The 17,335-nt window shown below is 42.4% G+C and overlaps 3 protein-coding genes across 5 annotated transcripts in view; 2 read left to right on the top strand and 1 right to left on the bottom strand.

Moving 5' to 3' along the window:
• Positions 1-34: 34 nt before the first annotated feature.
• On the top strand, positions 35-9,333 carry dph7 (diphthamide biosynthesis 7). The gene is made up of 9 exons (XM_063194832.1): positions 35-563; positions 1,056-1,189; positions 1,741-1,828; positions 3,118-3,212; positions 3,839-3,996; positions 4,442-4,514; positions 5,716-5,781; positions 6,456-6,628; positions 7,757-9,333. Exons 1-9 carry the CDS (start codon positions 423-425, stop codon positions 8,254-8,256), a joined length of 1,428 nt encoding a protein of 475 aa, XP_063050902.1. The 5' UTR covers positions 35-422; the 3' UTR covers positions 8,257-9,333.
• mrpl41 (mitochondrial ribosomal protein L41) lies at positions 9,330-11,461 on the bottom strand. Of its 2 annotated transcripts, none has more exons than XM_063194834.1 (2): positions 11,365-11,461; positions 9,330-10,031 (listed from the first exon to the last, which is right to left on the bottom strand). In XM_063194834.1, exon 2 carries the CDS (start codon positions 9,990-9,992, stop codon positions 9,585-9,587), a length of 408 nt encoding a protein of 135 aa, XP_063050904.1. In that variant the 5' UTR covers positions 9,993-10,031; positions 11,365-11,461; the 3' UTR covers positions 9,330-9,584. The 2 variants fall into 2 exon arrangements, with proteins under 2 accessions (XP_063050904.1, XP_063050905.1); XM_063194835.1 differs by having other exon boundaries at positions 11,173-11,366.
• Positions 11,462-11,480: 19 nt separating this feature from the next.
• The window catches only part of pnpla7b (patatin-like phospholipase domain containing 7b), a 63,805-nt gene continuing 57,950 nt past the window's right edge, over positions 11,481-17,335 (top strand). The window contains exons 1-6 of one of the 2 annotated variants that reach the window (XM_063194831.1): positions 11,481-11,569; positions 13,653-13,774; positions 14,216-14,287; positions 15,007-15,088; positions 15,607-15,689; positions 17,248-17,335. The exon at positions 17,248-17,335 is cut by the window's right edge and continues 1 nt beyond it. In XM_063194831.1, coding sequence (XP_063050901.1) covers positions 13,733-13,774; positions 14,216-14,287; positions 15,007-15,088; positions 15,607-15,689; positions 17,248-17,335 — 367 coding nt within the window. In that variant the 5' untranslated portion in view covers positions 11,481-11,569; positions 13,653-13,732. Of the gene's footprint in view, positions 11,570-12,671; positions 12,821-13,652; positions 13,775-14,215; positions 14,288-15,006; positions 15,089-15,606; positions 15,690-17,247 lie in introns of those variants that run through there. The other variant, XM_063194830.1, reaches the window with a different exon arrangement.

Here is a 17,335-nt window from a genome sequence, read left to right as displayed (position 1 = left end):
AATCTTTTGACCTCAAAAGTTGTTGACAAGCCGAGAGACGTGTTGTAGTGGTAGAAGAAGTTATATAAATTACTTATGAGATAGATTAATATTTTAATGGCGTGGGCGTATACTTTTTTAATTCACATGTATGCTTACTTTGTGTAAAGTATGTCTTATGTGCCGCATAAGCAGGCAGCAGTGTAGCATAAGCGTGGTACTGCTAGCCATTTACCCATCTTTATTTAGGGATTGGCGCTACAAGTTTGTTACCACATCAGATTGGTAGATTTAGCTGTGATGCTTCTTTTTGAGTACTGCACGTTTGCTTGGGCGTAGTGAGTTGTCAAGCGACGGCATGAGTTTGTGCTCTTTCTCTGTTTACGCTAGTCTCAAAGTTTTAGAAGCAGTTTACACAAGCCGAAGCTAACGTCAACATTGCTATGGCGTGGAAATCGAGAACTCGCAGCTTGCAAGTATTTGATACGGAGTTGAGTGCTGACACTGTTGAATGGTGTCCCGTTCCTCAGTGGCACCATATTCTGACATGTGGGACCTACCAGCTACAGAAGAACCAAGATGGGGTAAGCAGTGCATGTTCAAGCATGTATGAGTCATAGGCCTACTGCAAAGTGTAGTTGTTGTTTTTCCCCTCATGACTCGACACAGTGACTTTTTGGGACACTTTGGATAAAAAAATGTTCCAGTTATGATTTGTTTTGGCTACTCTTTGCTCTGTACCACCTAACTATTGCAAGTGTGATTAACCACTCTTATTCTTCTCATCACCAACCACAGCTCTCACTCAATGTGTGTGTGTGTGTGTGTGTGTGTGTGTGTGTGTGCGTGTGTGTGCGTGTGCGTGTGTGTTTCAGAGAGAGAGACAGAGATAACTTTGGTTAATGTATGTAAGCGTGTGATGTATGTTCAATTTATGTGCAAAGATATGTGTAATGTCTGTTTTTTATGTAGTTATGTTGGCCTATGTATGCTACTGGGCACCTTAATTTTCCTTGGGATTAATAAGTGATGCTCTACTCCACTTTGTAACATGTAATGTCTGTTGTGTATTTTAGACAGTTGGGGAGTCGGATACACCAAGTAGGATCGGTCGACTGTATGTGTTCCGCTTTCAACAACAAGGAGCATTATGTCCACCTCTGACTGAACTCCAGCGCATTGACACGCCAGCCATTCTAGACGTGAAATGGTAAGTGAGTCGATCCCCCCCCACAAGTGCATGCAGTAACTTCGCTGCATCAGTATCCTGTTGTTAAAGTGTCATGCATAATTTTCGCCAGTTTTATCGCCTCCAGAAAATAACGTGAAAAATGAACAGATTGTAACTTTTATATGAGCGACTTCTGAAGCCAATTGATGAATTGAAAGTCAGGCTATTAGTTGTTCGTTCCAACAACATGGGGGTCAAAGACGTCTAAAAAGGAATTGTCATTCAGTGTAACGGATACCTTCTACTGACTGTAACAAACATGACTCTTTATTTTATTTTTTTTCCAGTGAATTCATGAAAGCCTCGGCTGTCATCCATTCACTTGAAACAATTTAAAAATCATGTTTTTTTTTACAGTTACAGTCAGCAGAAGGTATCCGTTACACTGAATGACAGTTCCTTTTTGGACGTCTTTGACCCATGGATAGGCGCCAAAACTTCTGGGAAGGACTGTATTGTATTGTATTGTATTGTATTGTATTCTATTCTATTCTATTCTATTCACCTAATGTTGTACCTTATGTCCACAGGTGTCATGTGCCCGTGTCTGGGCGGCCACTCTTGGGCATGGCCACAGCCACTGGGGAACTCCAGCTCTACTCTCTGCAGGATGCACAGGTGAGGCAACTGAACAGATTGTCATCAGCAGACCTGGGGCCTATACCAAGAAGCTGGTTCAGGAGTAAAAATCAGGTTCATCTAATAGAGATTGCCAATGCTACGTCATCATCACCATTGGAAATTGCTGTGCATTTTGGGTTTGCCCCAGAGTTTCCCCAATGATTCTGACAGACGATGGACAGACACACGAAATAGACTCCAGTCAGCAATTCGTTTTATCTCAACATGCCATATAGCTGTTGCTTAGGCTAATCGGGGGTAAGAACTGAACACACAACAGGACCTCCGGCCGGCGTAAAGTTTGGGATGTCGATTTAATCAATCACTACATGGGGAATCCATACATTTTCGACCAAGAATAAAGATGGGAAATATAAGCAATCACATAGAACCAAATAGCAATCGCGGGCAAGTTCTGTGGACTAGGAGATGGGCAGCAGATCCGTGTAGACAGTAAATTAGCATACAGCATAGCCTACCTTAGAAAGGTAATAATTAGGCCCCTTAGGGCTTACACACTTGGACACAAAAGGGGGTGAGGGATTGGAAAAATGTACACACTACTCGGTTCCACAGCGTTTTGTTATGCGAATAAATGAAAGTAAGCGAAGTTACCTTTGCTCGGACAACAGTGTCCAATTTAACAATCTCCAGGTCTTGACCATATCATCCAGGCATCCTTGAACATGGCCTTGTTGAAGAGATTTTAAATTTGCAAAGTTGTGTAGGCCTATACGCTGACTCGGAGAACCACAATTAATATATGCGTGGTAGAAATTTGGTGAGAGTAACGCAGTCTTTGTTTTTGTATGGATCTAGTCTTGTGATTTTTGTCTTCTCCTCATAGTTTGTCTTTGCTGTAGTCTAGGCCTACGTCTTGCGCTCGCGATGCACTGAGCTGCAATGTGCAATAATGTGTAGGCTATTAGTCTTTGCGTGTTTTGTATTTGTGTATTTATCCAAGCTGTCAGGCACGTTCAACTCCATTGGAAATAATTGAGAAGTACTCTACTCTACTATCTGCTCTGGGTCAAGATGGCGCGTTGATGACGTTTTTGACCATTTGGTCACATGTCTTGGCAATCTCTATAGAAGAGCTGGGAGTCCTCATTTTCTTTATATATTAAAAAAAAACAAGGACTCCGGGCTCTTCTATTAGATGATTTACCTCTTAAATTTAACATGGTTTACTCCTGAATTAGCTTTTTAGTATACCCCTTTGCTGTGCGTTCAGATTACCTGTCTTCCTATCTATCTTCTTTCCCTCATGACTCTGTCTTTAGTAGGACGGCAGCAACAGTCTGGACAAAGTGTCAAGCACTGAGGTTGGGGCTGAAAGGCTGGCGCTCTCCTTAGACTGGTCGACCGGCAGGGGTGACAGGTTGGTTGCTGTCTTCCTCCTTTTCCACTCCTCTGCTATTTTACAGTCCTGTGGGGTTATTACCAACCCGAACCAATAGAATGGAGAACAGCTTCTTCTCTAAAGCTGTCGCAATACTTACCTCACACACAGGACTGTCATCTATCAAGGACTCTTTGTACCTCGTAGGAGGCTTAGAACCTTATTACACTTTGTATAATGACAATAAAAGGCTTTGTATGTGTATTGTATTACTACTATTACATTACATTATGTTGAGCAGATGCTTTTATCCAATGCTACTTACAAACATGTACTCAAAAGCACACTAAATGTGTGGGGTTTGCCCGAGTCTTGCCTGACAGAGAGGTCTGGTGAAATCAATAACCCAGTCATAAGCATCACTTGTGTGGGTGCTTTGGGTCTGGAGCACGCCGGGAACTGGCCAGATAATCAGTCAATATTAAGAAATTCTGTGGTGTCAAAATAACAAGTCTTGCAAACACGGCAAACACTCAACACTTGAAGCACTGAAGTGAATTGAAACACTTGACACACTTGAACCCAAATCGAAAGGGATATTTAGTTTTCCAGTGGGTTACATGACCATATGTTATATTGTCTTTTTTCCCCCTTGTTGTCTATAGCTCTGCCATCCGCGTGGTGTGCAGTGACTCCAAGGGCTGTGTGAATGTGCTGGGACTGACCGAGACCAGCTTGACGGCCCTGTCCCAATGGAAGGCCCACGATTTCGAAGCCTGGATAGCTGCCTTCAGCTACTGGGACACACAGATCATTTACTCTGGTAAAAAACAAAGCTGTCATTGTCCCTGTTTGCATCTTGCCATTCTTGTATGTGTTGTCTCCATAATGACCAGTTTCCGTTATGAAGTTTTCTATTAGTGTCATGCATAAATGTGAGATGTCTGTGTTATATTATTTATTTAATGCAGCGTTTTAACTTGGATATAAATGTTGCTGTTTGGAAGTAGAGGCAGGTGTTTTATGTTTTTTTTACTCTCTACTGTGCTTGCAAGGTGTAAACAATTGGAATTTACTGACTCTGAAACACTTTACATGGGAAATGGATGACCTTGAATAACCTGTATCATTGTTTAGGAGAGTTTATCACATACCTCTATCTGTCTGTCTGTCTGTCTGTGTGTGTGTGTATTCATCTGTCTGTCTGTCTGTCTGTGTGTGTGTGTATTCATCTGTCTGTCTGTTGTCACTTGTCTGGGATGTGTCAGGTGGGGATGACTGCAAACTGAAAGGCTGGGATCTCAGGATGGCCCCCTCGTGTCCCACCTTCACCAGCAAGAGGTGAGAGATGTGTATTTTGACCTCCTCTCCCAAAGGACAAAATGCATTTTCTGTGCATCACCTGACTACGTAGTTGTGGCTCAGTGAATATCAGTTGGCTAGTCTTTGCTTGAAATTTAAAACAATAGTCTGATTGACAAGTGTGGATTTACTACCTGTTTTTGTTCATTGTACTGCATCATGTCTTGGTGGCAGTGCCTGAACTGACCAGCAGATGGAGACATTGCATTTTTTTTTTTTTGCTGTTTTGCATGGTGCTTTGAGCATTTTACTGTGTCTTGATACCACCTAATGGCTGATTTTGAAGTAAAGCTATATATAATGATGCAGCTTGACATTGACGGCTCCATTTTTTGTCACAGCATATTTTACGTTAGTGTTCATATGCTTGTCAAATATTACAGGCAAGTGTTGCCCTCATCATTTCAGCTTTGTTTCCTCTGGTCACTTTTGTTTACTGCATGTTTCACTGATGAGTGAGAGCTTTTGTTTCCAATTGTTGTACTATATAGAACAGTTTAGATCAGGGGTCCCCAACCTTTTTGCATCGGAGGGCTACCAAGGGTTACCCGAGGGCTAGTAATGGCTACCCGCGGGCTACTTGTCTGTTCGAAACCCTCTACGTCAGTGATTCTCAAAGTGTGGTCCGGGGACCACTAGTGGTCCGCGACAGAGCTCAGGTGGTCCTTGAGGGGATTTCTATTTTTCCAAGACAAGCTAACAGTAAGCTATATTTGTATCATTATTACAAAGTTAAACAAAGCTGAAGTTTTGTTTTCACCATAATAAGAAAAAAGTATGATCGGCATCAAAATTAGTTGTGTCAAATTGGCACCTGACAATCAATTCAGTTGACAGGTGGTCCTTGAACATTTTTTGGGGGACTAAGTGGTCCTTGGTCTGAAAAAGTTTGAGAAACACTGCTCTACGTCTTGACATTCTTCTAGAAATCACACTTTGATTGAATGATTATTTGCTGATAGGTTATAAAGAAGTATTCTTTACAGGTTATAAAAATAATCTCATGTTTAAATGAAGAAAAACCTCAACTGTGACTAAAATCTTGTAGTCATCCCAATTTATTAACATCCTTGGTGGGCACCTCAGAAGATCTTGGAGGGCTACCTGGCGCCTGCGGGCACCACGTTGGTGACACCTGGTTTAGATTGTGCATAACAGCTGTTCTGTATTAATTCTACAGTCACTCCATGGGTGTATGCAGCATTCACAGCAATCCACATCGGGAACACATACTAGCTACGGGCAGGTAAGAACCATATGACTCGGCGGGGTGGGGGGGGATCTCTCAGCTGACAGCTCACCCCCACCTGCACCCTTTGTGGCACTAGTGCACACAGTGTATGTGGCCTGTCATTGCTATGATTATGAAGTCAAAATGTTCTTACATATGTAAATAGGAAGACCAGAAAAAGGTGATTAACAAAAAAAGTCCTCATTGCAAAACTCAAGCGTTGTTTTTGTCAGTTTATTAACCCAATGATGCCCGAAGTTGCGTTGCGCACATTGGCCCTGGCGCCTGGAGCTGCATTATGCAACATTAAGGCTCATGAGGCTTTAGACACCTTTATTAAAAATCTCTGTTTGTTTGAGATGAAGAACACATTCTTATGAAAGATGAGGGTCTTAGCGTTTAAATGCAATTTAGTGCATATTTTTATGTGCTTCAAAAGCTGAGACATTTAGTTTTTTATAGGCTGAGGGCAGCTTTTCTTAAAAAGGGCTCAGGCATTCAGTACCCTTTCTTGCAGGTGCCTTAGGAGTTACTGGGTTAACAAATCCATGCAGCTGAAAAGTCTTTTTATTTAAATTAAATTAAAATCACTTTAATATGCTCCTTCAGTCTTTCTTTCTGTAGAAAAATACATAAAGAATCCGCGTGTGATAGAAACACTGTGTGTGTGTGCGCACTTTGTTCCCCAGCTATGACGAGCACGTGCTGCTGTGGGATGGGCGTAACATGCGTCGGCCGCTGAGTGAGAGCCCCATGGGGGGAGGGGTCTGGCGCCTCAAGTGGCACCCCACCCACGAGCACCTGCTGCTGGCTGCCTGCATGCACAACGACTTCCACATACTCCACTGCCAAAAAGCCATCGGTAAGCCAGCCTTGAGCCCTGTGTTTTTTTTGGGGTTTTTTTAAAGATCTTTTTGGCCTATCTTGTCCAATCAGCTATTTTGTTTTTTTTCTGCCAGAATGCCACACGTTCATCACAACTTGTGACATTCAATAGGTTGTTCTGTAGACCTTGTTTCTGTTTAATGTAACACATTGCAAATGTTTCATACACCTTAAAGGAACAGACCACCCTTTTTTGATTTTCACATAATTGCAGTATCTCCAAGCATTATTCATGAACGTGCATATAATTTTCGTCTATGTGTTTGCATTGCCCCGTTTGACAGTATACCCAAATTAGGCATAGTAATGCAAGTCTATGGTACAAAATAAAACACCATCAAATGTACTTCTAAACCACTTTAAAATGAATGTAACATTCACCAGAGTGTAAAACAGCAATTTAATTCGGTCCAGTGATCACTTGTGGCTTGATGCTAAAGATACCAGTTACTTTCAGTGATTATGCTAAGCTATGCTAATAATTCTGATCCAATAAATCTAAGTACTGAAAACACAGAGAAGAAAATGATATGCACATTCATGAACAATGCTGGGAAATACTGCAAATATGTGAAAATCAAAAAAGGGTGGTCTGTTCCTTTAAAGGTGCACTGTGTTGGATGGTGGCCAGAGTAGGTATTGCAACCATGTTGCTATTTGAAACTTTGCTGCCTACATGAATATCAACTACTAATGAATAAAGTAATATTTACTAGTATTACCAAAGTGCATTACATTTTGTTGCTAAAATTGTCTATTTCTGGAAGGTCAAAATGGGAGACATGGAGAAGTTCCCCTTTTTCATGTTTGAAGAGTGCCGTTTTCCCAGTAATAATGAATACCAGTACTTAGAATTTGATGGTGATGGATTAATGACAAAGGAAAATTTGTGAATGGGCAGCTTGAATTCTGGAAAGAAAATAATAAAAATATTACACAGAGCACCTTTAAACATGGCCTCTGTGATGTCGTTTTACAGACTCCCCTTTTAAATGATGATGAAAACTAGACACCACACTTAAGAGACATCTGACACTGAAGTAGCATGGAAGTATCATTCTGTTAGTTTTTCCAAAGTTGTTGTTTTTCTTTTTGCTGCCTGTAGAGGGCAGTGACGGCCCGTGCCCCACGCTGGCCTCCTACGTCCTCCACAACTCGCTGGCCTACGGGGCCGACTGGTCCCAGGTGTCTCTGGACAGCCCTCCCCCGGCCTCCCCCCAGGAGTCGCAGCAGCCCGCCCAGCCACAGCTGACCCACGTGGGCGGTGGCCACCTCAGGATCCAGTACGAGTCCCCGACGGCCAGTTTCGACACCTCCCTGGAGGACGAGATGGGACGCTACATCCCCGAGCCCCCCTCTCCTCCTCCGCAGCCGGACCCCCGTTCGGTTGCGGTGCCCCCCACCCCTGCCCTGGACTCTCCCTCCGTCTCCTGTCTGCTGGCCAGCTGCTCCTTCTATGACCACATGATGCACGTGTGGCGCTGGGATTGGTGTCCCAAAGAGGAGGAGGCGGTGGTGACGGAGGAGGTGACATCAGCTGCCGCAGTAACGGCAACAGGGGACCTGGCTACCGGTGACACTGCTGCAGCCGCGGCCGGTCCGTGACGTACATCCTTTAACACGCAGCGACATCCCTGCTGATATGCAGTGGGTGGTGATGGAAAGGCTACAAATCAAAGCGAAAGACAATTTCCTTGATGCCTAGGCCAATAACAACAAGGTTTATGCCAGGCGTAGGAATAGTCATCCTTAAAAAGCAAGCGTAAAACATAATCTGTGCAAGGAGAAATATAAAAAAAGTGGTGATCATGTAGAGGTTCTGAATCCAAACGTGAGACTTGCAACTTTCTGATGGCGTAACAAGTTTGATGCCAAGATCGGCAAATGTAAGCTCTTAATTGAGGCTTTGGTTAGGTTCATATTAAACTGGCAAATGGGCAAAACCAGGTATTCCTGACAACCTCAGGCACTGTACAAGTCACATTAGAAGATGTAAAACAAGTAATGAATGTTACAAAAGACCATAAGCATTTCATTTTTATCATGTGTCCAAGCAGATGTAGCCCTGTGACACACATGGGATAGTGTTTGGTGGGCTGGAGTTGGACTTGTTGAAGGAGATTCTTTAGACTGCCAATAAGCTCCAAATAATAAACTTTATTATTTAAAATGTTTTGATGACACTGGATCCCCATCAGGCATGCCTGATGCCAATCCAGGGTCATCTTTCGAAGCGTTGCTTTTTAAATAATAAAGTTTATTTTTTTGGAGCTTATTGGCAGTGTGCAGACCTACCTTCTTCAACTGTCTGACATTTTTGTCTGACACCTGCAAAATGTGTTTTTGGATATGCGCACCCTACCCAAAACTACTGCAGTTGTACTTGCTCATGTTCTCAGCGGAGTGCATTACCAGCAAAAGGACTACTGCAGATATTTAAACATGCACCGGTTAAGATATTTAAGATTGCTCATCACCAAAACATGACAGTGTTCCCCATGATGCACGCTTTCAAATGGCCAGGAAGGCAACGAAATTGAAGGATGTAACAAAGGTGACAATGTCTTCCTATTTATTATTTAACCAGTTGTTTGTTTTTGCAAACACCAAAACTTTGTTCAACAGTTATACAACGTCTGTATTTAAGACTGCCAAGGCAATAAAAAGATTTGTTACACTTCATTTACTGGTCCTTTATTAAATATTGTGCATGCTGATTTCAATGGGAAAAGGGTCTCATAGAGATCCTGTCACAATTAGATAAACAAAGTAACAGTAACAACTTGGCTTCACAACCAAACAGGATGGTCAACAACAGTTTGGATAGATATTATTCTTTGTGCCCAGATGTTTCCAAGAAGTCATTGTTCATCATTTCACACCGTTTCAACTTGGCGATGGGTTATTTGTAAATCCAGTCCATACATGATCTGTTAACGCACATAGTTTTTGGGATAGAGTTTGAATAGTTTGTCCTCCTGTTTAGGGTCAAGGCCGTATTTTTCCAGGTTGTTCATGTCAAACGTACCTGCCTCAATATCCTTCTGAATCTGTGAGGCCACTGTTTGGTTAAAGAGAGTCTCTGGTGTGAGGACGGGCTCCGTTCCCTGGGGTGCACGATATGACACGTACGGCCTGAGATTGAATCCCTCCAGAGAGGGCACCACAAACTCGGGAATCATCTCGTTCACGCGCACAAACTTCCCGCTACACGTCAGACGACCGGCTGGTCTTGAACCTCTGCCTTTGTAGTGAGACCTTGGGCCGCGCTTGCTGGTGAAGGCGGACAGTCGATCCGCTCCCCTGACAAGTCCACGGGTCAGTGTTGACAGCAACCCCATCTTGGCAAGATCAGTGTCTGTCTGTCACTGGGGTGTAACCTGGCATTGTGGTAGGCAAGAGAAAGACATGTTAAGATTAAGAGTAGGTGTGAAAAACTTAAAGGTACTCAGTAGGATGTTGGCCAGAGTAGGTCTGGCAACTATGCTGCTGATTCGAAACGGTGCTGCCCATTGCCAAATTTGATCTTTTCATTACTAAATAATAAACTAACATTACTAGTAGTATGACCAAAGCGCATAAATACTGCACTGTACAGTAAGCACCTTTACAGCTGAAAAGGTCTATGTCCATTTCTGGAAATTCAACGTGGTGGACATGGAGAAGATCCAACTATTCATGCAAGAAAATTGCATTTTTCTCAGTCATAATGAATAATTTTTGATGGTAGTGGTGGTAAGTATTACATTTGGTTAAATTTGTGAATGGTAGTATGAATTCTAGAAAGAAACTGCTAAAATACACAGTGCATATTGTCAGTGTGGTGTTACCAAGGCACTTTGAAGGATAAAAACACAGTATATACATTAAAATAGTGTGTGGTAAGTTAAGGCATGTCAGATTATTAGGATGACAAAAAGGTTACCATCAACAATACAATTAGACTGAGTATACTCCAGCCTGCCTGCCTTCAAGTTCAAGTTTATGTGCCTCTGAAGCCCGACAAGGAAATACAAATAGTGCTGTTTTCTTGAATTAATGCAATGTCTTCATTGCTTGTTTGAGCTTTTTATGATACGGCAACATATTAGACAGTAGCCTTTGAATCTGAATCTGATGCATTCTTACATTTTTGGTGTAGGCCCCATAAGTAATGAGACACGATAGCACAGGCCAAGTGCAACATCTTTAAGCTCATTCCCATTTCCTCAGAAATAAACAATACAGCTGTCTACATACAGTATGAAGAACACAACACACCCATCCTCTTCGAACGACACGATTTGTCAAGAAACGTTGTCTGTTCGTAAATTCTCCAAGTTTAACCCAGCAGTTAGCTTGGGCTAGGCTAACCTCCAGTGCGAAATTGTCCTCAGACTCCTCAACCACTCAAATTACATTCTCTCATCAGCATATGAGCACAATTATAAATCATGTGGTGTTTCGCCTCGGCAAAATGCATGTAAACTGAATTTGTTATGACTGACAGAGGTGTCCGGTCCGTATGCAAAGTTAGCTTACCATCACGGTAAGGAGTGGACTCAAAAGAGTCATGCCCACTCTTTTCACGGTTCCTTATTAGAAATTAGACCCACTAATAGACACATGTAACGACCAGATACTGTACGATATTACACCATGATACATAAGCGTTCATGTGTTAAACCGGAGAGAATAACTGTCATTCAAGCAGCCAAAATATTGTTCACTCACCTTGACCAGCATGCCAGAAGACGAATACATGGACGTTGAAATGAAACTCTCTGGGATTGGTCAAAAGCTGACAGGAATAGCCAATGGTGAGTGTCGACACTAAGTACGAAGAGTTTGGGAGCTCCCATACGTTCGCACACATCCAAGTCCGAATGCGTGAAGTGCCAAGTCTGGAATCACGGAGGTGACATAAAGGGATTGTAGAGTAAGTAGTATTAATATGATTTCAAAAGTCGATTTCAGTTGTAAAAGTACACGAGATAGGTGAAGGATATCAAGCATTCGTATCTTACTATTTCTGTTCAACTGGTGTCGTGTGTACCGCCAGGGAGTCATACACCGACCAGGGGTGTTGCATGTAAACAACAAAGTTGTGCACTTCTGAAACCATTTACACAGGCTACCCCAGAGGTCGTTGTGCACAGCTTTCTGTGCAGTTATACTAGGAGTTTTCATATAGACGCAGCTTGTGTGTGTGTGTGTGTGTGTGTGTGTGTGTGTGTGTGTGTGTGTGTGTGTGTGTGTGTGTGTGTGTGTGTGTGTGTGTGTGTGTGTGTGTGTGTGTGTGTGTGTGTGTGTCATGCATCAGGCCTTGTTGGTAAATCTCTCTCTCTCTCTCTCTCTCTCTCTCTCTCTCTCTCTCTCTCTCTCTCTCTCTCTCTCTCTCTCTCTCTCTCTCATGCTCTTTCTTTCTTTCAGTGTGTGTGTGTGTGTGTGTGTGTGTGTGTGTGTGTGTGTGTGTGTGTGTGTGTGTGTGTGTGTGTGTGTGTGTGTTCAGGTTTGCTGTAATGAATGGTAGTACTCATAGTTAGGACTAAATAATAAGCCTGGCTTACATTCTTGTTGGGCTCATCTGGACTGGCATAGTAGTCTATGGTGGGTGTCTTGTTACAGTGGAGTTGCCTATGGCACAGAAAGATATGCTGTCACTCTGCAGACACTGAGCCATGATGTTCCATCTAAATTAAGTATCAGTCAGTCCGTCTCGTATCGGCTAGTTTGACCATTGTAATGTCTGTTGCTGAGTTGTTTCAGTTGTATCCCTTTTTGCTTTGCTCTGGACATCCACGAGCCGAGGCCATTTGAATAAATAAATGCAACAGTCAGTTCTGTCGACGTGGAGTACTCTGGTCATCATACGATTTGTTTAAAAGTCTGTATGATTTGATGGAAAATCTCAGATGTGGATAAACCCTCTCTCTCCGATAACCCTCTGGTAATGGCCTCACGTGATCTCACGTGAAAAATTCTGAATGGACATCCCAGATTTTTTTTGCTCTGTGACTATGGCAACCAGTGTCATTTTAGTTGCGGGAAGTTCGTACAATATGGCATACCAAATTAATTTGACATCGACCTAGTGAACAAACGGGGTCAAGTATTGTCATGACTTTCACAGCACATTCGTGAGGTTGGATCATGGATATTTTTAAGACACAGGACGAGGAATCTGCGGGTGTGTCATTCATTTCATTGATCCACATGCAACATGTTTTGATAGCTCAAGCTCTCACAAACGTAGCCTACTGCTCATTACAAACCAGCAACGTTCTGTAAACAACTAATACTCAGATAAACATTGTTTTTTTTCCCGGTTATCAGACAGGTCGAGGTGACAGTGGTTGTCCATTAATCAGCTATTTGTAGGCCTATCCATTTGGCCAAATATACAGCATTTTTTTTACGATGAGCTGATGACAAGACTAGCTGTGAATGTGCTCCATTCATAACTCCTTCAACGAAATCCAAACGACATTTGTTGTTCCATAGTAATATGATGATGATAATACAGACTTAAGTGCAAGCTAACCTGCCCTCGAAACAAGATTAGTAACTTTCCATTGAATGAAAAGCAACCATGAAATGTTCAATTTGAAAGGGAATGGATAAACTATGGACTTTGTTGTTGTTTTGTTTTTGTTTTGGATTGTCCCATTGAGACTGAATATCTCTTCTGCTATGGAGTCCTGTCCTGGTCAAAATGACAATGTAAAAAACAGTAGGCCAAATAAAGCAACTGATATGCAGAATGTTATTGGCCTGTATGCAAATCATTGTTTACATCTGGACTTGTCCCTCTGTAGTCCTGTAAGAGTTAACCTACCATCATTATCTCCATCCCTTTGTCATTATCTTGTTTTAACATCAACCTACAGATTAATAACATAATGTATTCTTTACCTGTCAGAGATCATGGACATAGCATGGATGATTCACATGCAGATACATTGTATGCCTTAGTCATAGTCACATTAACCTCACCTATGATTTTTTTTCCTTTCTGCCAGGCCCAGACGAAGAGAATTCTGAAACTGACGAAAGTACAGTCTTCAGCAGTGTTCTAAGTTGTCTTAACTCCTTTCTGGCGATGGAGGAGGGGACAGAGGAGGATAGCTGCAGCATTTACCCAGTAAGTTGAGAGCATCTCATATTTTCTGCCTAGAGTTACAGTTAACAGTAGAGTTGTTTTAAATAGACATAGAATAAGTACTCTGATAGATGTAATTACAACACTAGTAGAATGATGTATTACACAGTTGAAACCATGTGGTAATTAGGAGTACTTCAACTTCTACTTTACACAACTCTGGTAAACAGCCATTCAGCTCTATCTTGAGACTGAGAGTCTGTGATTCAGTTAAAATCAGCTTCAGTTGACTTTGTCCCAAGGGGACAATTTGGTTGCAGACTGGTTGGTACTTTTGACACACATACCACACATCAAAACACACAACACACAGCCATATAAAAACAATAATAGTAGACAATTACATATTCAATAAATAAATCATTGATGTGATTTGAGAGAGCACTCCTTGTTGCTGATATGGCCTTTGCATTCTCTCTGCAGGCGATTCCCCTTGGAAATGACATCCGAGTTCGGGTGCAGCAGTTTATGGAGGAGCAGATGCAGACCAGTATGGTAGAGATCCACCTGTTTTTTTTTTTGTTTTTCTTTTTTTTTCTTTAAAAAAAAAAAAAGATATTTGTTTGGCGTAGCAGGCCAGAGCTCTGGGGGGGCAGCCCGGGTCGCCGGCGTAGCAGTCCAGTGCCCTACCATTATGGGCAGTCATGGGTGAGCGGTTAGAGCGTCAGACTTGCATACCAGAGGTTGCCGGTTCAACTCCCGACCCACCAGGTTGGTGGGGGGAGTAATCAACCAGTGCTCTCCCCCATCCTCCTCCATGACTGAGGTACCCTGAGCATGGTACCGTCCCACCGCACTGCTCCCCATGGGGCGCCACTGAGGGCTGCCCCCTTGCACGGGTGAGGCATACATGCAATTTCGTTGTGTGCAGTGTGCAGTGTTCACTTGTGTGCTGTGAAGTGCTGTGTCACAATGACAATGGGCTTTCACTTCACTTTCACTTAAAGCCATTGTAGGGCCGGGATCCACCTTTTCAACATCATAGCCATAAAATATAGACATGAGGCCCCTTTGAATTACCTTCTACAATGGGCAAAGTTGGTGGGGCCCTAGGCAACTGCCTAGTCTGCTTATTGGTAAAATCGGCTCTGATCTTACCATAGCAATTACTAGTATTAAGTTAATACAAAACACATGTTCCAGAAGACCTTTACACAAACAACCAACAGGTTTGTCTTACACTTGAGATTGTCTGATTTGTCTGTGCCCTGTAGTGGACTGGTGCTTTGATCGGTGCAGGCGTTGTCATCTCTGTCATTGGAATCATGTTTTTACTGTACAGAAGACGAAAGGCCCGTAAGTCATTCATTCAATCATTCATTCATTCATTCTTTCATTCTTTCATTCTTTCATTCATTCATTCATTGTTTTAATCTTTTGACCACCTATCATGGTTACAGCATTTCTGTGCCCAAAGCACAACATGGCAGAGCATAGCATGGCATCTGTGTTTGCATTACTGGATGTGTGTTATCGTTAACTTAGCAGTTAAATAATTGAGGTATTTAGGTGCATGCACCTTATACACATAGCGCTTTAATACAATGCTTAAGGCCATGGACCTTTGATCAGAGGGTTGCTGGTTCGAATCCCACCCTGCCACTCCCTACTACACTCCATGACTGAGGTACCTTAACCCCATACTGCCCCAGGGACTGTAACCAATAGCCTGTAAATAACTGTAAGTCGCTTTGGATAAAAGCATCAGCTAAGTGTAATGTAATGTAATGTAATTCTAATGCTATTATCCGAACATGCCTATGAAAATGACATTGCTCACCTATCCACGCTTCCTGTTGAATGGTGTTCTGCAGGGGAAGAGGAGGCCGGAGTGCCCCATTATCGCTTCAGGAAAAGAGATAAAGTGATGTTCTATGGTCGTAAAATCATGAGACAGGTAAGCCCCCAGTGTTTCCCACAGAAATTTTGGAAACTATGGGGGCAGCCGGGATTTTTTCTGTCTGGGGGGGGGGGGGGGGGGGGGGGGGGGGGGGGGGGGGGGGGGGGGGGGGGGGGGGGGGGGTGGGGGGGGGGGTATTCACGCAGTGTAAATGCAAAATGCCAAAACAATGACTACAGTATGACATTGGCGCATGGAGAAACTATAGGCCTACGCCTACATTTCAGCCATTTATATTTTGAGAAATAAGGCTACATAATACACATGCAGGGGTCTATGTAATGAAAAAAATAATAAAACAAAATAGGAGCAGAGATAAGAATTTAAGATTGCTGTGAAATTGTTAACGCATAAACAAAAAGGGTCTAAGAGGGTAGGCTATGCCTTTTCCCTACTCACACACATTCTACATGAGGGGTGCTGGTCACCTCTGCCTTGTCAATGAAGGCCTGTCACCTAACTCATTACAACTGTAAAACAAAGCCTGGGGAGTGTTAGTAAACTCATCCCAACTGTCCCTTCTCGGAAGGTTTTTTTTTATTGCTCCCAAACCCAAGTTAACTACATCAACTTGACAAGGCTTTTGATCCCTCTCTCTTTCAAGCACTTGTGGTTTTCTCTATAGGATGCATTTACTCCAGGAGGAAAATGCGAAGGAAATCATAATTGAAATCGCTTTTAACAAACACGGAAATCGTAAAAAAAAAAAAAAAAAGTAAAAAAAAAAAAAAAATTTTTTTTTTTTTTTACATTTTCGGAAACTATGGCGGCCAAATTTAAACTATGGCGGGCCGCCATAGTTTCCTCAATGTATGGGAAACACTGGCTTTGGACCATTTATCTGCTCGTGTTGGTTGCCATGCAGGATTTACATAGTTGTGTGAAGAAAAAGGAGTCGCACACAGGAGCTTGATGCTGTTCAGTGAAACTGTATTAAGAGCCGAAAATAAAGAGAAGCCAAAACAAAAAGTGGGATGCAAACATTTCGGGTCTAGCCCATCATCAGTGTTCTCAAAATCAAAATACGCAGTTACATAGTTTTACATAGTTAAAAATTGTTAAAGTAGAAATGCTTATCAGGCTAATGCTTATCTGGGTATTGACCGGACCTCATTAGCAGTAATCTGCAGTTTACTATCCACAATTGCCTGCAACAATTTAACAGAAAAGTTAAAAACACAACACTGAATTGAAATAAAATGTGTCTGAACTACAGTGTGTTTGTTAGAAAAATAATCTTTATTGTGTTAACATGTGCTGTAGTATGTGTGATTGTCTCCTATCCTGACTGATAAGTATGCAGCTTCTGTCAACTATAACAGCCATGGCCCAGCTGTGTTTTTTTTAATAATCATATACGACAAAGCTGATTCAGGATAAGTTAAGGTTAAGTTAAGAGGTAAATCATCTAATAGAAGAGCCTGGAGTCCTCATTTTCTTAAGAAAAGCTCTTCTATTAGATGATTTACCTCTTAACTTAACCTTAACTTATCCTGAACCAGCTTTGTAATATAGGCCCCTGATCGTAGCATTTTGTTTGTTTTGACTTGTGCAGGTGCAAACTCTCTCCTCTCCGCCCCCCACCAATGGCCCAGTCCGGCAGCGCACTCGCAAGAGAACCAAAGTCCTCTCAATTGCTCGCA

The sequence above is a fragment of the Engraulis encrasicolus genome, chromosome 3 (assembly GCF_034702125.1).
Source record: "Engraulis encrasicolus isolate BLACKSEA-1 chromosome 3, IST_EnEncr_1.0, whole genome shotgun sequence".
NCBI lineage: Eukaryota > Metazoa > Chordata > Actinopteri > Clupeiformes > Engraulidae > Engraulis > Engraulis encrasicolus.
Note: the sequence above shows the minus strand (reverse complement) of the source record. Positions and strands in the feature narration are given on the sequence as shown.

Coding starts and splice junctions, on each gene's coding strand:
- dph7 (XM_063194832.1), top strand. CDS start 423: ATGGCGTGGAAATCGAGAACTCGCAGCTTGCAAGTATTTGATACGGAG. Junction 564..1,055: donor TACAGAAGAACCAAGATGGG/GTAAGCAGTGCA, acceptor TGTGTATTTTAG/ACAGTTGGGGAGTCGGATAC. Junction 3,213..3,838: donor TCGACCGGCAGGGGTGACAG/GTTGGTTGCTGT, acceptor TGTTGTCTATAG/CTCTGCCATCCGCGTGGTGT.
- mrpl41 (XM_063194834.1), bottom strand. CDS start 9,992: ATGGGGTTGCTGTCAACACTGACCCGTGGACTTGTCAGGGGAGCGGAT.